This window comes from Channa argus, chromosome 3, assembly GCF_033026475.1.
Source record: "Channa argus isolate prfri chromosome 3, Channa argus male v1.0, whole genome shotgun sequence".
Taxonomy (NCBI): Eukaryota; Metazoa; Chordata; class Actinopteri; order Anabantiformes; family Channidae; genus Channa; species Channa argus.
Window position 1 is genome coordinate 27,643,853 of NC_090199.1, and position 20,109 is coordinate 27,663,961.

Here is a 20,109-nt window from a genome sequence, read left to right on the forward strand (position 1 = left end):
CTGATGGGAGTCAACCAAAGCTCTTAATGGCACTGCGCTGGCATCATGAAACTGATTGAATAATATCCCTACTTCAATGATAAATGGTTCTGAGCAAAACAGTAATAATGCAATAGATTATTACTAAATGATTATAAAGTCAGCAGGTTCATTCTAGTCAGTAAAGAAAGTTTGCTCAGTACTGAGAAGAAAAAAAAGATCGGCAGATTTGCCTGGGTCTTAATCAACTTTAACAAACTATATTTTTACTATCAAACAAGAGAAAGTAAAACCAACTAAGAAAAAAAAAACTTAAAGGGACAATCTGTGTGGGAGGTGCATCTGTGCTAGTGAGTAGGCACATATGAATGCCTTACAATACAAACTTGAATAAGAAAAAAAAAAGATCGAAAGAGATGGTGCCAGGTCAAGCATGGCTTGATTCATCAGGAAATGTTTGATTGTGGTTTTGTTGCGTCTGGCACAATGAAACGAGGGAAAGGAGCCCTGAAATCAAAGGGAAATTATGGATACAGTAAAGCAGTGACAGCTACATGGCAAGGAGAGGCAGGCAGAACAGATGGAGTAACTTGTTCTAATGGAATAGCAGATATGTACTGTCACTGCGTTGTCAAAACAGCAGATGGAGGTGTGCTGCCAAGCTGATGGTGGAGTGCATGAACAGCACTAAAATGAATGAAGTTTTCTCTTACTTTGTACCTCTCAATAAACATTGTGCTTTATTGCTGGAATATACAGGAGCTCATTGATTATACAGGAAAGTAAACGTTGTTACTTACTTACTATTCAGAAGTTTGGCATTTTTTAATACGAACACTTATCATCACAGCAAAAATTGCTCTCTTTAAGTTCTTTACAGTATCCGAAATTTGTGGTAGAAGCGGTTGTGTTTGCTGGCAAATGTCATCCAACTTTGTTACATCTAACTGGGCAAAAAAGGCACAAGGATAAGACCAAACCCCTGCCCAGCTGCTACACTGGAGGTGTACAGAGTAGTACTGGGTATACACAAGGAGTTCATTTCAGCTGGCTGTGGAGCGAGGCAGAATGTTCCTATCTGATAAACTTTTAAAATAAGCACAGCCATTAACGTTTTCTTTTCCTGTTACTTGCTTATCTGCGCCAAAGCTAACCTAGCTGTCTCCCCTGACATTTAAAAATGATTTCTTTTCTAGAAAACTAAGACTGTTCTGAAACATCCTCAATTGTGCAACAACAGGTTCTTTTCCAGTAATTCAGGCTCAGTCTCCATCAAATCTATAATATAAACCGTTTATACTGTTCAGGGTCACGGAGGACTACCGCAGATGTCATTGGGAAAGAAGCAGGGAACACCCTGGACAGGTCTTCAGTCTATATCCGGGCCAACACAGAGAGACATACACAGTCCGACAACCATTCAGCCTCACAAATCACAATTTAAAGTCACCAATTAATCTAACACACACGTCTTTGGACTGTGGGAGGAAACTGCGGCAGGGATCTGTCAAGGGAGGTACGACCAGTTATCAGATCCAACGGTCCACTTCCTGCTGGCAGCTTAATCATAACTCTAAGTAATTAACCTGCCCATGCTGCTTTGGCAGTTCTAGATTTGGCAAATACTTAGCCAAACCTTCGTTAAAATGTGGTTGGACCTTATGCTCTAGCATTGCATGGCGGAATCTTTTGCTGCAGCCGAAGCCACAGTGGAGTTTTATTTTTCCCTAAGGAGCAGTTTAAAGGTAGAGGCTACTGTAGCTTCACTGCCCTCAGTAAACACTCTGTGGCCCCTGAAGGTATTTAGAAATCACTGGTACAGTAACTGCCATAACCGTGGCCACCCCCACTTCTCCGACTATGTGGGCCTGTCTGCCACTTTTAGTTCCACAGAGAAGAGAAGCACAGGGGTGGAAGGTGAGGGGGCTGTTAGCAGATTTGTGTGTGTGTGTGTGTGTGTGTACGTTAAGTAGAGAGGAAGGGTGGGACATAGGAACAGAGGGAAGGAAATGAACCAATAAATGAGAGCAAATGAAGATTGATGGATCATGCTTGAATTCTTATTAAATAACTCATTTTCTATCTGTTATAGAGGCTCCGCTGACATCCTCTGTTGCTGCTGCAACAGATGAATAGATATCGGTTGATCTGTTTGTTGGCTTGTTTATCAGTTTTCAAACAGGCCTGCAGTGTATTCCCTCATCATTGGCTCCACTGATGCTGCAGACGAGCCAAGCCTTGATATGACACGCTAGGTTAAAATCACTTCTTAGCATCAAACCCATTCCCTTTTATCACTTTGACAGAGGTAAGGGAAACACTTTAACGCTTTGCATATTTCTGTTCTGTAGGGGGTGATGTGAATATTTATATCGTTCACTCTTCTTGTCTCTGCAGTGGCTGTCAGTGATATATTTGTAGGGTCTACTCTAAGCTGTTCTCTCCCAGGGAGCAGTTAAGGTGCGCATCTTTCGACTATAGGCAATTGTGACGTTGATTCGAATGAGGTTTGTTTTAGTCAGCAGCATCCATTGCATGTCAGTGTATGAAAACGCGGGACCCCAAAGCTCTTGTCACTCTTGTTAGCTGTATACAATTAATTACAATGTATGATTTGCTTTGATCTCATTTGTGTTCTCATTGCAATGTGGAAGCTCCTGGAACACAAGCTAAAACTATGGATTTACTATGAACAAATACAACACCAGTCAAGGTCAGTTCGTTTGCTTCATGCGTGCTGTTAGAGCTAATAAATGACACACCCACCAACCAAGGTAACTGTTGCATACTACAGTATACTGTTGCTTCATACTTCAAATGCCTTCTGATGATATTTCCAAAACAAAAACCTTGTGAAAGCATTTCTGCTCAATCTAAGCTCACTATTTTGAAAATTTCCCTTACAGTTTTCTTGACTTCTGTTTTCTAGGTTTGCCCTTCATATTGCGACATCAGCTCATGCCCAGTGCCATTTTAATATGAATACTTATGTTAGCGGGGAAGAAAACTTTGCACACTGAGACTGAGACTAGGCAGAGACACAACAAGTTGAAATCAAGGAACTACCGTGAAGACCAACTGCTCCATTGCCTCATGTTACGTTTTGTCACACAATGCAAAGACTACGGTCAATGGACAACTAGAACATACATTGTAAGTCTACGTAAGAGGAAGGGAAAGCAGAAAATCTGGCATAATGTATATGCACAGTGCAAACAAAGCAGCATGAGCATTTTCACACCACCCTCACTCATTACACGTGGCTTCTAATTGAGGCTATATCTGATAATAAGTTACACATTGGCATCAACACAAGCAGTATAAAAATATTTTATAAAGTATTAATATTGATCGAGTAAATTTAAATATGATCTGTGCTGTCCATGTCAACCTGGTACTTTTTGCAGCTTTGGTCTCAATTAAATTAGCAAATGTGATAAACACTGGCACCCTACAAGGATACATTCTCAGCCCAGTGTCCTACAGATTGTTCACACATGACTGCATCACCTCTCAAGGACAACACCATCCTGAAATTTGCTGACAACACCACATTTATTTGACTTATTGCTTGCGGCGATGAAACAATGTATAGGAGTGAGATGGGGAGTCTGATAAAATGGTGTGAATACAACAATTTCACCCTAAACAAAGACATGACCAAGGATATGATTGGGGACATGCAAGAAGACGTAACGTTCAGGGTAAAGTTAAGTTAAAAAATAAATGACATGAAAACAAAATGCTCCAAACACTGACAACCGCACACACGTACTTCCTTACTATAGTAACCACTTGCAACATAGAAGTGTGAAATGCAGGATGTCCAGACTGGAGAACAGCTTCTACCCAACTGCTATTAGACTGCTAAATCGGTCAGGCACTCACTGGCCCTTACACAATCCTATACCACCTCAACACACAGATCCCACCCCTCTATTTTTTAAGCATGTGCAGAGGCAAATTTGTTTTTAACTTTCAGGTTTAACTGTTCTCTCTAGTACTGAGCCAAAATAAGAGGAAAGAGACTAGATAGTCTCTTTCTGTAACTTTCCAACAGTAAGAGGAGGGTTTTATAGCTCCAGAAAATCCAGCGAAGAGATACATCTTAACTCTAGAGTCATATTAGTTGCACAAGTCACATTGTTCCAGTTGCTCTTATCAATGATTTAAGCTTATGAACTTATACTATAATGTATTTTTGAGAAGGGCCTCCAGTCTTTGGATTAGGTAGCTACTGAAAAATAAGATGTATTTGATTGAACTGTACAGCTGTTATATCACAGTGTCAGATACATTTTAAATCAACATTTACTGTATACTGGCCAAATATAAGTATTGGATAGGTATTGGCATATATCTACTGTAACATTAAAGAAATTGGATCCGTATGAGGTCCAAAAAGACATCGGGCCCCCCCTTCACTGCGCTTCTTGTTACAAGTGCTAGAACAGTTTTACCCTCCGGTGCTTTAGTCTGCATATGGAATATTTTTTTTGGTTTTCAAGCAGTATAAAGCACAGTAGCAAATAAACTGAAGTAAGCATAAGGTACCGGGATTCATCAGTAAAAGGATAGGTTTTTTTTAGAAACTAATCCACCCCAGGTACAGTAACATAAAAGCCCACATTTCCTTTGATTTATGTTAATGACATGATTTGGATTATTCGACATGTTCCAAGTGTCTAATGACTCCCATTCATTCAGTTTTAGTGATGGTAACATTTTGCTGATGTTTGCACAGCTCTTGCCAGAGAACTAATTTAGTGACTCAAGTTTCTCGTGGTCTACTTGCAGGCATTATGCAAAAACCATGATTCGATTTTTGTTTCAAACTGTAGTTCTTCTTTTATGCCTTTAAATATTGTTACAATTGATGTTGATTTATTTGGTTAACGTCAAATACAAGTAAACGGTGAATCGGATTAAATATTTTTTTCATTAGGTTCCCTCAATCTGTGCGTTCGTTACTACCCTAAACTTGCACTTAAGGACAACATTAATGATTTACTAATTGGAGTGTGAAATTATAGGGAGTCTTTCATTATAAAAAGCCATCACACAAATAAAGGAGGAGAAGATCAAAGATTTATTTTACAAAAGTGCTGTGTTGCCAGAAAAAAAAAAAAAAGTTCACCTTCTTTAAAGCTCATATAGTTTTAACCCCATTTCCCTTTTCTATTCACAGCCCCCCTAATGATCGTAACAGATCTCAGAGCCTATAAATCTGAACAGTAGAGAAACTGAGTGTCTCATCGTTATGCCGCCTCCACCTATCCATTTAAGGAGCATCCATGTAAGGCCCCCAGGACAGGCACAGCACTTGTTTAAATCCAATTTCATTTCATGAGCTCTTCATCATCCGACCCCCCCACCTCCACCACCACCATCACCCCCCCCCTCCTGTATCTAATGACGTCCCCATGCCATATTGTTGTCTTATGGGTAATGGCGATGAGCTGAATTACTCTTCCGCTTGACTAATGGTGATGACTGAGTTAAGTTGACAGAGTCATTTTCAGCGGAGGTAATGTTGTTGCTGGCACTTGTTCCCTGAAGAAGTTCTGAAGTCTTTCAGGAGGTTCATGTTGGATGGCTGTCACCTTGGCAAGATTAGGGTTCAATTGTACATCTGTTCATGTGTTTGAAGGGGTCACAAAGCCATTCTCCCATGGCAACATAGTGCAAATCATGTTTTCTTCTCTTAAACTCTTGAACCATGTTACATATCACAAGTACAGTAAAGTGAGCCTGAAAAACGTTTTGTTTCTTTTTACAATGTTTCTTTTCACAAATAGTTACAGTATTTTTGAAAACCACAAAGGCAAAGGTCCACCTTAACTAGTTCATCTGGACTGTGCTCATACATAGTGACAAAAATGTGGGGTTAGTCTACGATTTCTTTACTTCTTGCTTCTAGCTGCCAGTGTTCACATGGTTAAACAATACACATAGTATGATGTGCACACGTGGTAGTGATATACTGGTAGCTATGATGATCCCATTTGGAAAGCTGTTGTGGACAACTGTGTGTTGCCCATCTGTCTGTTGTCCAAGGACACTTTGACATATGGCCAGGAGTAGGTGGGAATCAAACCACTAACTCTAAAGGGTTGCGGTGTGAAAGTCCTGGGCATTAAATGTAAGCTACCCTCCTCGACCACCCCATCTTGTAACCTGCTTTTCGTTAAAACATCTAGTCAATCAACATATTGAAAAGCAATCATTAAAAAGTATCAGATCCCAATTGTACCAGTAAACATGTTTCCTCAAAAATATGTAATTGTTTCGGTAGAAGTTGCATAGGAACCTATTATTTATACCATATACATACATGTAGGGCGACTGTGGCGCAGGAAGGTAGAGCGGTTGTCCACCAATCTCACAGTTGTTGGTTCAATCCCCGACTCCTCCGATCACATCTCAAAGTGTCCTTGAGCTGAACCCCAACTTAGTTGCTCCCGGTGAGTGTTGGCCAGCTGTATGAGTGTGATTGTGAATAAGAAGCAGTGTAAAGCACTTTGAGTGCCAATAGTTAGAAAAGCGCTATATAAGTGCAGAACATTTACCATTTATATATTTCCTACAGTACGAGTTACACTAGCTATTTCCCTTGTTAATATGTAGGACACTCCAGGCTGGTTCTTTTTTAAAATCAATGTGAAATCGTAATGCAATATCATTAACTGAACATGGTCTTGGGTGGACAGACATATCACTCACTAGTGACTGAACGAGTAAAAAGGAAAACAAAACCTGAAGAATTTCTGAGAAAGTCAGTCTGATCAGCCAACGTTTGTCTTTTTAGTGCAAAATGTACTTTAGAGTTGTCAAAAATATCTGTCAATCTATCTGGCAAAGCTTGCAAATGCGTGGGCACTGAGGAGGCCAGGATTCAGCTGGTGTTGGTAATTTGGTTAATTGTAAATTTGTGACAAATGTTTAAGGAATGTTTTTGATTATTAACCTAAATGTTGTGGCCTTATACAGATTGCTGCTGGACTCCATCCAAATTTTGCCATATCATTATAATATTGTTTAATCCAACCATGTATCTGAGTTGGTAAAAACATTGTAATGTGTGGCATGTCTGTCTTTTTTGATGTTTGCCCCAGAAAGAATGAAATATGTGTTGTTAAAAGCTGCTCAATGTTTTCACCACTGACAATGTTTATTTAGTTAGTTATATTTAGTTTAGTTATATTCACTTATGCTTCTGATTTTGTATCATAATTTATATGTTGCCTGCTATGTTTCTGCTATTCTGATTGGGTTTTTAACAAGATCTGCCAAAGGGACTGCAGATGAAAGTTAACTTTGCCCCATTTCAGGGGCAACAAAACTCTGTTGATAGCTTTTTTTAATTTCTCTATAAATGCTTAGAAAGATATAGAAAAGCAGGTGCAGGCACATCTGGATAAGCTGTCCAAGTCTGTCAGGGTCTTAGGCTTTAGAGAGTGGGCTTGGCAAACAGGGAAAATACTCTTTTAAAGAAAATGGACAAGTTTCTTTAGCTGCTGAGGTTGTGACTGAAAAAAGGTCAATTGGGAAAGCTGCTGCCTGCAACTGTCGTTCTTTTACACTCACGCGTACATGCAAGGAAACACAACCATACAGTGTGTTCTCAAACACAAGCGTAGGACACAGCTAAAATAATGTGTCTGCTAACTCGCCCCAGACAAAGTAGGAACAGTCCCGTTCATGTGCTCCTATGGGAAGCCAACAGCCCACCTAAAATGAGAACAGAACCGGCCTAACTGCCTCTCCATGAAAGCTGCGCAGTCCCTTCAGTGCTTCAATAAGCAAACATTGTTTGACTTAATCCATCCTAATGATGCAAATTTATGCTGTTAATTATTTCGAGCTGAATCGTATCCTGGCTAAACGCTCTCAGAAATGCAACAGGGACATCAGACTCAATAAAGTATTCACAGAGAGAAGGAGAAGAAATTATTCAGGATTACTCTTTTTTTACTTCTTACTTTCAGTCATTTCCATTTGCATGTCCATGAAATGTATTAGCATTTTTCCATTTTTTAATATTTCTAACATGGATGATATTGTTGTCTGTGGCTATAGATTGTGGAATTGAAGAATGCTCCTTAGATAAGCTTTTTTTTTTCATTTAAACCTTATTAAATAAGAAGCGGTGAGTGTACATCCCTGAGTGCTTTGCTTTCAGGATCATTCTGTGGCATTGTAATCCTAAACTGACACCTTTTTGTCTGCTGAATGCAGAACGATTCTTCATTTAAACCTCTGATATGGAAAATAGCCGCACTGTAAACTAATGTTATTATAACATCATACACAGTAAATCAGTTTACTTGGGCAGCTACTTTTTTCCATTGTATACAAGAATGATTTCAACCAGGATCACTTCTTCTTCTCATTGTACTATATAACATTTTATTATTACAGAGAAATCTGGAGCTTTAGGCCAATGAGTGATATAAGTGCTATAATTCAGCATCAATGGCATTTTATTAGCTACTGCATGAGTAGGCCCATTGCCTTTGTTGTTGAAGTCCAAATAAAGTTGCCAAAAAATTCATAAATTATTTTTTAAATAGAGAAACAAAAAAAAAACACTTAGTGTATGTGATGGCAGAGGCACAGATATACAATATAACCAACTTTTGATAGTAGTGGCTAGTACTAGAGGATATTAGCTGAGGGCTAGGGGGCCAGGGAGGTCAGGGGTCAAAGGACCTGAAAGACATCAGTGTTCATATTTCTTATTTACATTTACACTTAGTCATTTAGGAGACGCTTTTATCCAAAGCAACATACAAGTGACCTCACTTGTATGTTGCTTTGAAGGCAGCAAAAAAGAGAGAGAGCTGTGAACCTGAAGCGAGCAGCTACAGGAAGCCAGTGTAGAGGTCTAAAGAGTGATGTGACATGAGTCCATTTTAGCTGATTAAAAATGAGATAATCTGCAAAGGTTTGATTGTGGATACCGGTAACCCTATTAACAAAGCGTTGCAGATACGACCAGCGCCTGTACAATGAATTGGGTTGTATATTCCGTGAGGTAGGGTCTGATCTTTCTGATGTTGTAAAGGGCAAATATGCCTGCCCTAGACACTGAGGGGATGTGGTCTGCTCAGTTGGTCGTCAATGATAACCCCTATATTTCTGGCCGACTTAGTGGGGGCCATGGCTGTAGATCCAATGTTGATGCTGATGTTGTGTTGCGTCGAAGGCCTGGCTGGGAAGACAAGGACTTCGGTCTTGAAGATGAAGATGTCTCCCTCTCATTCACGCAGAGATGTCCGAGAGACAGACACAAATGCGTGATGAGTCAGTGGACTGATGTTAGCAATGCACTTTTTCCTCTGGTAGATGTTTGGTAGCTTTTTTGGTTAGGCAAGGTGCAACATACGACCCAGGTGCTTGTGGGATTGGGATATGTTAATGTGCACTGCAGTTTAAAGTCTGACCCTCTTGACAGAATCATTTTAACTAATTTTACATTTTGGCATTGAAAATATCATTTGGTGTTGAACGCAAACTGAAAATAATACCTTTTCTTATTCTTTTCCCAAATCTATCATGGTGTGGCTTTCTGAATATATCAATTTCCAGGCCTTTCCTGCCCCTGTCTCAAATGTAGTGTCGAGCTTGAGCCAGAAAGGCTTCTCGGCTGCTGCAGTGCATTTCTCAACTCAATGACTCTCCAGATGGCAGGTATCTTTAGTGCTCAGTTCCCTTGTCCAGAGCTGCGACAGCTCTGCTTCGCTCCATCAGGCTGCAGCAGACCCTCCCTCCCAGGGTAATTTTAATGGTCTTTAATTTTAAACACATGATCGGGACAATACAGACATTGCACTTCCTAGCACAATGGAGATAATAGGGCTCATTTTCATGTATATGGGCTTAACAATTTCCTAAGTGAAGAAAAATGATTGCCTAAAGGCCCGAGTTGAAGAGAGCTACTTTATATTATGTATATACAAAATGTGAGGCTCTAGTTTGTGACAAGTCAACCCACAGAGTGCAATAAAGACTAGAATTAAAAACATTGCAGAGTTCCATTGAACTCTAAAAGCAGCAAATCTGACAGATATACAGAAAATGTGTGTTTTTTTTTTTTTTTTCCAAGCACATGCCGTTACAGTGCTTGGTCAGCCGAGCAGAAGAAACAACTGGAGTCTGCATCTCACTGTCACCCGAAAGTATCCACGCTACCTGTGTGACTGCCAGGCAGGTGTGCTGCTTGCTATCATTTATTATGTAGCTGCAAGGGGAACAAGATATCGTAACTGAAGAAAGACTGAAGGAACCCAGAAGAGGTGGTGCAGTGTGAAAGTGAGGACAAAGCCATGGGGAATTCATTTGTTAGACTTGACTGGGCACACAATAATGTTTGACGCTGATTATCACATAAGATATTGTAATTTGGTAAGTGTGTACTCGCAACAAGTGAACAAGCGTGATGCCGTGTTCATGTTTGCTTTTACTTTGTGAAATATGTTTTAAGGAGAAAGTGAATCTATTTGGAGAATGACAACCTGACAACATCTTTATAATCTTGACTTTATTCTGTAAAGTGGCCTGAGATGACTTTGCTGTGAATTGGCGCTATATAAATAAAGTTGAATTGAATTGAACCTTGTCTCCTAAGAATTACGACCCTATACAACTAATGTAATTAGGAAAGTGTAATTTCAACCTGTGAACGTAATGACAATATGTTGTCATGTAACGTAAATGGTGAGTTGCAAATATGTGGTTGTCCACCAATCTCACAGTTGCTAGTTCAATCCCTGGCTCCTCCGGTCACATGTCGAAGTGTCCTTGAGCAAGACACTGAACCCCAACTTAGTTGCTCCTGATGAGTGTTGGCCAGCTGCATAGCAGCTCCCCCATCGGTGTATGAGTGTGTGTGACTGATTGTGAGCGTGAATGGGTGAATAAGAAGCAGTGTAAATCACTTTGAGTGCCAATAGGTAGAAAAGTGCTATATAAGTGCAGAACATTTACCATTTACCATTTAATAGTGAACATATCAATTAAATATTACCAGACAACGCATTTTTGGCCGCCAAAATATCTGATCTTACAGCAAAATATCCTGCTTTGTTTTCTGGTGCAGTACAATGTTCAGTTTGTTTGACTACAGCATTATTAAAGCTTTTTATGGTTGTGCTTAGGCAGGTACAGGATCTGGTTAGGGTCAGAGGAAGATCGAGGGCTGGTTTTGATATAGGAAAATAGTGGTTTTACACAAAATATGTTTTATCCCTTTTACATACATCCACGATCTTACTCTAACTCCAAAGTCAGCAATTTTCTTGCCTTGTAACATAATTTTTAGGAGACAGGGTTGAGAATGAACGTGTTTAATAGCATGACACTAGAATGTCAACAAGCACAATGATGTGCGGCTTTCATCTTTGAAAATTTAAGAGACATGATTTCTGTTATAATACACATAAGTTCATATGTAAATGTCACTCGAATAATATTTGACTAGATCAGAGTGGTGATGAAAAACAGTTGTCCCCTTTTTTGAGGTTTCTGGGCTTATCACCTAGACCAACGGTTCTCCCTAACACTATATGCCCCTTTCCACAATGATTTGTGTGATGGAGCCCTGACTTGAGTTTCTTTATAGAGCACATGTAAGCCCATATATGGAAGATAAAGATCATTTGATGCAGTTGAAAGAAAAAGCTCTTACCTTAATATGCCACCTGATTAGGGCTCCATCAGAACACATTGTTATCTGAAAATGATTGTTTAAATGGAAAAAAAAGAGACATTTGTTTCCACACAGAGCTAGAGAATGACTATCAAATCAATTATTAAGTTATTTTATCAAATTCATTTAGAACAACCTATCGATAAGTCAGGTCTGGATCGAACAACATCACTTTCTTTAAGTAGCAAGCCCTGATAATGTTAAACTCTGTAGCTCTTATGGCCTCTTTCTCTGAACAATCCAGGCGGTTCATTAGCATAGCCTTTTCCTATACTTTCCTCCATAGGATCACCCCTAGTGCTGTGTATTTTGCAGGCTCCATAAATTGTAGGGAATAAAACCAGTCCTCCTCTCCCCTCACATGCGCAATATTCCAAGATGATGCCAACGGAAGCCATTTGATTTAAAGCACTGTACATAGATGCATCAAGAATTTATGGGAGACTTAATTAGGAGTTATAAAAGTGACTTATAGTAATTGTGTGGGACACTGGGCCCTATAATGCAGTAGTTATCATTTCCATAACTTTCAAGTTGGATTCTTTTCTCAGAACTTTTATGTGTTGGTGGAGCTTTTTGTGCTTTGATGTTAATGCACAAAGCTTTTCTGGGGTGTCAGAGTGTTGCCACTGCAATGCTGCAGAGGAAACTGTGCAAATGTTAAAAAAAAAAAAAAAAAAAAAAGGCTGAAAACTTTTTTTCTGTTACTGCAGTGTGTCACAGCAAAGATGTTATTCAAGTTTACATACATTATCCCGTCATCAGGGCAAAAGCTATGATGAAATTTAGACCAAATTCGCAGCAAAGACAGACTGAGAAAAGACAATTTCTCTCAGGCAGAGAAAGTTTTCTTGAGCCTATTTACCTTATTTTCATATTGCCTTATATTTCAAGTTCGTACCACATGCCCTGTTGACTCACAAAATGTGGCCAGCTTCTTTCTTGGCTCATAAGGGTGGATGATCAGCAATATTATAGCAGGATAAGCATGAACTGGAATGTTATTTTGGGGGTCATTTAGACACTTTGTAATTTTATATCTCCAAAGGGTAAATTGAGATCAAACGTTTCTTCTGTAATCAAGAAATATGTCTTGTTGGTAAAGGTGATTATTTACCTCCTTTTCAGCGGCGGCTGACTTTGTGTGTCCTATATTAATAGTTTTATTCAAGCTCGTTGCTGTTTTGAGTCAGAATAAAGACAACAGACAAAATGCTACAGGCATCCACCATGGATGGCTTCAAAACTGAGGAAACATCACTGTGACCAGTGAATCAGAAACACATTTTCTCACTTATCTCAAGTGGCGTCTAACTGTGCTCAGTTTTTATTGGAACTCAAAAGTAATTGTCCCTGTGAAAACTGCTGATGGTAAAGTCTATGGATTATCTACAGCAACAGCTACATTGTTTCTGTGAGGAAATGTTGCTGTTGAGTTGCCAAAATTTAATTTTTCAATACTGTAACACAGCTAATGAAATTCTATTAATCTCCAGTGTGGTAAGTTAGAGGAAGACCTCTCACAGACGGGGTAAATCAAACCCATTTCTATCCATTAGGGACACATACATTCCATACACACTTTAAAGTTATGCTAAAACATTAGAACAGAATTTAAACTACCAGGCCGGTGGAAATTTGGACACTGTTGGGTTTTCCCAACAGGATAATAAACCACACAGGCCGAAATTAAAGGTTTTGGAATGGCCTCCGCAAAGTTTTGACCACAACTCCATCAAAAACATGTGGGTCTGTGCCACAAAACCATGAAAATGTAATTATTATAGAAGCATCTCAACTGTAGGTGCCTTAGGAAAATGTAATTAGGAAACCATTATTTCTCATACAACTAAACAATAAATTCTCTATTATAAATCTGACCCTTAAAACTGTTAAATTATGAGATCCAGTCTAAAGTCTTTTCAGCAAGTGGTTGCTATAGGAAACAAGACAGACTGGAGAATGGAAGAAGTACAGACACGATTCTAAACACTTTTATCCACTTTTGCCTCCCACTGCCTCAAGCAAAATCTATAATGCCATATTTTTATTGTGGAACGGAGCAGACATACCGTCAATAGTGAACGCTGCTATGGGGGGAATGATCGGAATCTCTGGGGGGGCAGGTGGGAGTAGCATAGTGCATCTGGTAATGTTTGAAATCCTTGTGGGAGCATGCTCTTGCAGGGTCAAACAGTCCAGCACAGCCCTCCTGTCACTAATTGGTTGCACAGGTCCAACACATTTTATTATGGGGTCCATTTTTTCTCCTTCCTTCCTCCAATGCAGCATTTTCAAAGTTAGGGAAAACCATGATAGTCACAAAGAAAACCGGATAACATCACAGCTAAGTAGTAGCTTGTGCTAGTTTGCAGTGGAAAAGCAGCCACAGTCACTTGTTATCTGGTATTTGTGTGAGAAAAAAATGCCTTTTTTTTCATTCTGATTCATATTTCATTCCCCACTAGCTTTTCCTGGAACCTTCTCAAACAAAAGTATCTTAAAAAGGCTTCATGAAATCATCTTTCAGTCATGGAGGTCTAAACTCTCCTGTGAGAGAATGGAGTTTGAATCAATTCAGTTGTCATTTAGGTCCCATCTGTGTTTGAATTACCACCTCACTTCCCCTTGTCAATATGTTTCCTGTAAATCAAGTTAAGGCTACAAGAAAAACAAAAGTAGGCCCATACATACTGTACGTTTTAAGCTTTATTCCCCGTGCAAGTCCTAAGCTAAGACTAGTAAAACAAATCCTGCTCATTATGCCTGTGTAACAGCATAATTTAAATTGTTTCATGATTAAATGTGATAAAGCCTGTGTTGCCTTGCATGGATTTCTTTTAAGACATGGCCTTCAAAGACCTTAAGTCTGATCTAAACCACTGAGTGATACTTTCTTTTTAGCTTTAATATGAGTTTCATGTAAAAAGTATTCAAGTGTGCTTCCTTGTATCACGATACATTACATAGATATAATCCCTGGGAGAGAGAAGCTAGCTCACACTATGAAATGGTCTATTTCAACCCTTAGAAATTTTCTTGTACTTAAACTTTTGCACTGTATTTTATCTAGATATTCCTCAGGAGATCTGCACTGTATGTGAGAACACAATGTCGGCTGGACTAGACATTGAAAGGATTTCAACCCGCCAGCTCCCATCTCCAAAGTCTGTGTAAACACCAGTTGAGCCCATGTCCAAATAGAGCTGGTAATCTTCCATAGAATTATCAACTTGCACAAAACTATATTTAAAAAAAAAAAAAAAAAAAAAAAGCTAGGCCTAACTAAGGTTTTTTTATTTTGTCCATTTTGACTTATGAATGGTTCCGACTTAAAATACTAATAATGGCAAAATAAGATCAATTACTTCAAATCAGATCAAAACATTATTCTCTCCAGAGAATCCAGCATGGAGATACATTTTCAGATTAGATTTAGATAGATTCAGTTTAGAGTGTTTTTCTTTCATCCATATTATCTTAATAACCTAAGCTTACAATACTAACATTCTTTAACCAGTAACTTCAGAACTCGGATAGAGAAGAAGCTCTTTGACAAAATGTTTTTTCCAGATCTGGACATCCAATGATATTAAGCGTCTCAAATGAGGATCAGGGCCAAAATTATTATGACCAGTGCATCACTGATAATGAGATTGTTTAATTATTTGTTATCAACACCATAGTTATCGGCTATAACGTCCCTGCTGCACATGTTAGCAGGCTCAGTTGGCCATTATCATGCGATATCCTCTGCAATGATGGTTGGTTTACGCGTAAAAATCACTACAGCCGCTAGAAGTGATCAGTTTAATACATGCCTTGATGATGATCACAATACTGATAGTTAGTAGGTGGCCTACTTTACCTACTTTGCGTATTCAGCTGCTGAAATTTTGCTTTTCATTTAGTTTCTGGCTTTTTTAATAGAAAATTTGTCTGTCACTAAGGATTTGTGTTTTGTTGACAAAATTTAAATATATTCCCCAGTTTTTGTACTTATTAAACTTCACAGCACCTTCGGCTGAATAACCCACAATGCCTGCAGACTATGAACAGTACGGCGGTGGCAAAGACATACATGTTAGGTTGGTGATTAAATTGTCCATAGGTGTCAATGTGAGTGTGAATGGTTGTCTGTCTGTGTATATCTCTCTGTGTTGGCCCTGATAAAGACTGGAGACCTGCCTCTCTTCCAGTGAAAGCTAGGACAGGCTCCAGCCCCCCACAACCCTGCATCACAAGTGGTTAAGATAATGGATGGATGAACCTGCAGGCTTCAGCCTGATGCACTAGTCAGAGATACTAAAATGCACTTAGCATCAGCATGAATTGATTTAACTAACATGCCCTCCGCAGTTCCTAAGTCACCACATAAGTTCAGCCGATTTTAAGTTATCAAAGAAAGTGGGAAAGTATGAAGCTCACTTTGCCCAGAAGTTTTAAAATTTAAGCTGTCAATGACCTGATGAATGGAGAGAAGAGAGGCTGAGCCTGTCTGCTGGCATCATATGTCACTGTCCAAAGTGATGAGAGACTGTGCCTGGCGCCCAGTTACACTGAAGGCCCCGTCGGGAATGTTTATTTAGGTGGAAGAATCAGAAATCAAATTTTCTGCAGAGTAGATGCCGGTGGGTACTGTATACAAGACTCTTCAACTTTCTAAAGCTTTAGACAAATGTTTGCTCCAAGCCGATGCTGAATTCATGCTTTAACCACACTCAGGATACTAAGATAAATGTTTGATCTCATGACATCGCTCATCATTGTCAAGAACTCTTGATACATAGCTATATGATGCAATAATCAAACAAGAGAGTTTGACATCCACATGCAAAGCCCCCCGCCCCACAAAAAAAGCCAAAGTTAAATTAAAAGCAGTCTTTTGCTACAATCTGCTTATGAACTGTGCTTGTTGGAGAATTAATGTAATTTTTAAATGGAATAAAACACACACAGACACACACCTGCTGACATTGATAGAATTTCCCTTGCGGAGCTGACAAATAAATTTGCAGCAAGTGTATAATGTGTATTCTCTTATCAGAGTAAGTGTCAGATTTGCTGTGATAAAAGGCAACAAGTAGGAACATTAGCATAGAGCTCAACTGGGGCCACCGACTCGCCGCAGTGCGAGGAAACAAAGCAGAGACACGGCGAATTATAAGGGAGCTGTATTCTACAACAACATCAATCAGTGCACTGGGTTATTAATTGGTTGTCCCAGCACCAAAAAAGGTAATTAGCACAAAGAAATCAGGCCACTGGATCCATTGCTGTACACCTTCACATCAGCTGAGTTATAGATCATTCGTTGAATTGGTGGAAGCTCATTCTACAGGATGTTGGATTTGATTGGATGCTGCAGTGATCAATCAACATTTTGGCCTTAATACAACTGCTACCTAGTTATTTGGTGTTCGAACTCAAAGTGGCCACATTAATGCCGTATCTGTTTCAGTTTTAATGCATTATTCCCATAAAGTGCTTCCTCTAAAACTATAATGCAGCTCTTATTCGTAACAGGAGAAGGGCAAAGAAAAGCTTGTGTCTGTGATTATGTGTTGGCTTGAATGCCAATTTGGTAATTATGATAGCAAGTCCAGCGCTATTTCAGCCAGTCTCCGCCATAATGCTTTTTAACCTCCACTCTGGAACCATCCAGCCATGTCTCCAGCTCACTAGTCACTGTTGCAACTTTTAAATCAGCCAGACTAATTAGAGGTTGGACTAGTGAGGAAACGTACATTCATCTTTCTAACAAGACTCTGTTTCTCTCTTGTTTCTGTAGTTGTACAGCTCGGTGGACTTTGGAAGAAAATGGCAGCTCATCCACGAACACGTCACGCCGAACAGATTCTACTGGTGAGTCATCCTTTTTTTTTTTTTACATCTCTTCTTCCATCCTTCTATTCCTTTGTCTTTAGGCTCTGTTCCGTTGCTCTACCGTAAAGTTTTGCTTACTCAGGAATGCAGAAACTGTTGCTCGTGTTCCACGCGACTGAGCGTGTGATATTAAGAGCTTTGAACAAGGTGTGTGACTGACTGGGTGATGTTGCAAAACATCCTGCACATTTTCTACCCCTCGATACAATCAGGCAGAGATTAATCTCTCTCCTTCAGAATGTACTTTGCATTTGTAGTTCAAGGGCATGTCACATTCCACTTCATTTCCCGCGCTTGTGTTAGACATATTGCACACAAATGATCACTTTAACATTAGCAGCAGATGGAGGTGGTTTTCTACAGATGCATGCATGATGCAGAAGGCTACATACAGTAGAAGCTATGACTAATAATCCATCCGAGACGTCCCTGTCCAGTCACGTCCGTCTGCTGCTCACTCCCCCTGCGGTGCACCTAAAGGTACGTCTGAAAAAGATGCATACTCATCACAAATGTAAGCTCGGATCCATTCCAGCTCATTGCTCCTCTCCCTCCCTCTCCGAGATGACTGGGGTGTGCCCGGGACTGCCGCCGGCCATCTCCACAGTTAACCTGCATTAAATCTAGAGTTACCTCCCCACCATCCTGGCCCAATCCTAAATAATGTGCACAATTGCTGGCTTTGCCCTTCACTGCCAAAGCTCATTCAAGGGCAGCTGAACACTGGATGAAGCCTCTAGCAATGGCTAGGCAGGCCTCCAGTTGGCTGGATTCAGACAACAGCTTCGACAGCCTCCCGGGGAGATGAAATATCATCCACAATGGGTAAGCTGTGTCTGTCCAGTATAACCCACAAGTGAAATGGAAAAGAAAGCAAGATTTCCCTCAGAGGTAGAGACAGAGAGAGTTTGGTGACCCTGCACCATCCAGTCAATGATGAGGAGACTGCATTTGTATTTCTTTTTATTGTTCCATTTTGCTTGAAGGCAACTAGCCTTGAGTTGCCGTGACTGTGCACTTGGTATAATTTGGCATTTACAACAAGGGGGACTTTGCTCTTTTCTTTTCTAAAGTTAAAGAAAGCAACTGTAAATGGAGCACAATGCTTCCTCCTGACAGATCTTTGGTCCCCCACCACCACCACCTTTACATCCCTATTCTATTCAATGTTATGCTTATGCATTCTTTCACGGTCTGTCATTCTCTTCAAGGTCTGTCTCGGGCCTAGACAAGGAGCCAGATCTGGTGCACATGGAGGCTCACACACCAGATGGAAGTGAGTTTCACCTACACACACACCCATCAAAAGAGGAGTAATGAACAACCCTTTGTAGGAATGAATTCCTCACTGAGTACCGACATCCCTGGGGGAACAGTGCAGGCTCACTCCACCAATAAAGCCACTGCATGATTCTTGATTAATATGACTTTTCTTCTCTTCCACTTTTACTTGCTGAATGTCAGCCCACATAACTCTGAATGGCAGTACCACCAAGGACTTACATAGGTGACAAAGGTGAAACTGTTTATGCCAGCCTGTGATGTTAGAGTAGTGTTACCCTGAGATATAAGCGCTGTTTTTTTCCTCCCTTAAACAGAGTCTGATTGACAGGTGGAGATGCACATTTGTTGTTATCCATGCGATAAAAATAAATCAAGTGCTACGAAAAGAGAGAAATTAGAGAAAATGTCAAACTGCATAGACAGGCAGAGTACAACCTCGCTCAGTTCAAGCAACACAAATATCTTTTGATCTAATTGAGGAGAAAACAGTTCCCATAAAAAGATTTCCATTTCTCATTTGTTTCAATTCTGTTACAGCTCTATCCTGTAAATAAGATGCACTATAAGAAGCATAATAAGGTTATTAGTGATAAACCTGTCATGCTGCCTGTACTGTGTGTCTTTCTATGTGACAGATGTGCAGTATGTCACATGCAGAGCTCAGGTGTGCACAGAGGCAAACAGGAACTACCCATTCCCTGGATACATCGACATCAGCTCCTTGGTGGTTCAAGATGACTACATATTCATACAGGTAGGGCTCTGAACAGTCAGCGCAACAACTTGGTTAAAAAAAAACAAAGTAAAAAAAACACTAAACTGCAATTTCAAATTTTCTAAAGAATTCAACAATGTAACAATGTATTTTGTAATGTGTGTATATGGCAAGCTGCAAATAAGTGTCTACCGAACATATTGATAAAATTATTTCTTTACAGCCAGAAAATCAGATCATGCACTACAACAAACTTTTCTTTGCTTTTAATGTTTTTTTTTAGGGACTTGATGCTTGTTTAGTATAGAGAAAGACTGTCGACTGCCATAACAAATAGCAGCACGTTCTCATTTCTGAGGTGTCAAAAAGGGCCACTTCGTCCACTCCTCCTCCTAAGCTGACGCTTAATGGGTAACCATGGTGTCAGTGGTCGATGCTCTGAGCTTTTCTTGTAGTACAATGAAAAAGTCTTGTACAGTAGTGGTCAGGGTGGTGGATGGCACTACAAGACACAGGACTTTATCACAGGAGATCA

General features: G+C 39.8%; 1 protein-coding gene across 2 annotated transcripts in view; it reads left to right on the plus strand.

Annotated features, from left to right (window-relative positions):
* Positions 1–20,109, plus strand: part of sorcs3a (sortilin related VPS10 domain containing receptor 3a) — a 232,158-nt gene that overhangs the window by 143,653 nt on the left and 68,396 nt on the right. For both annotated transcript variants that reach the window (XM_067499167.1, XM_067499169.1), the window contains exons 5-7: positions 17,481–17,554; positions 18,787–18,851; positions 19,495–19,613. In XM_067499167.1, coding sequence (XP_067355268.1) covers positions 17,481–17,554; positions 18,787–18,851; positions 19,495–19,613 — 258 coding nt within the window. The remainder of the gene's footprint in view (positions 1–17,480; positions 17,555–18,786; positions 18,852–19,494; positions 19,614–20,109) is intronic.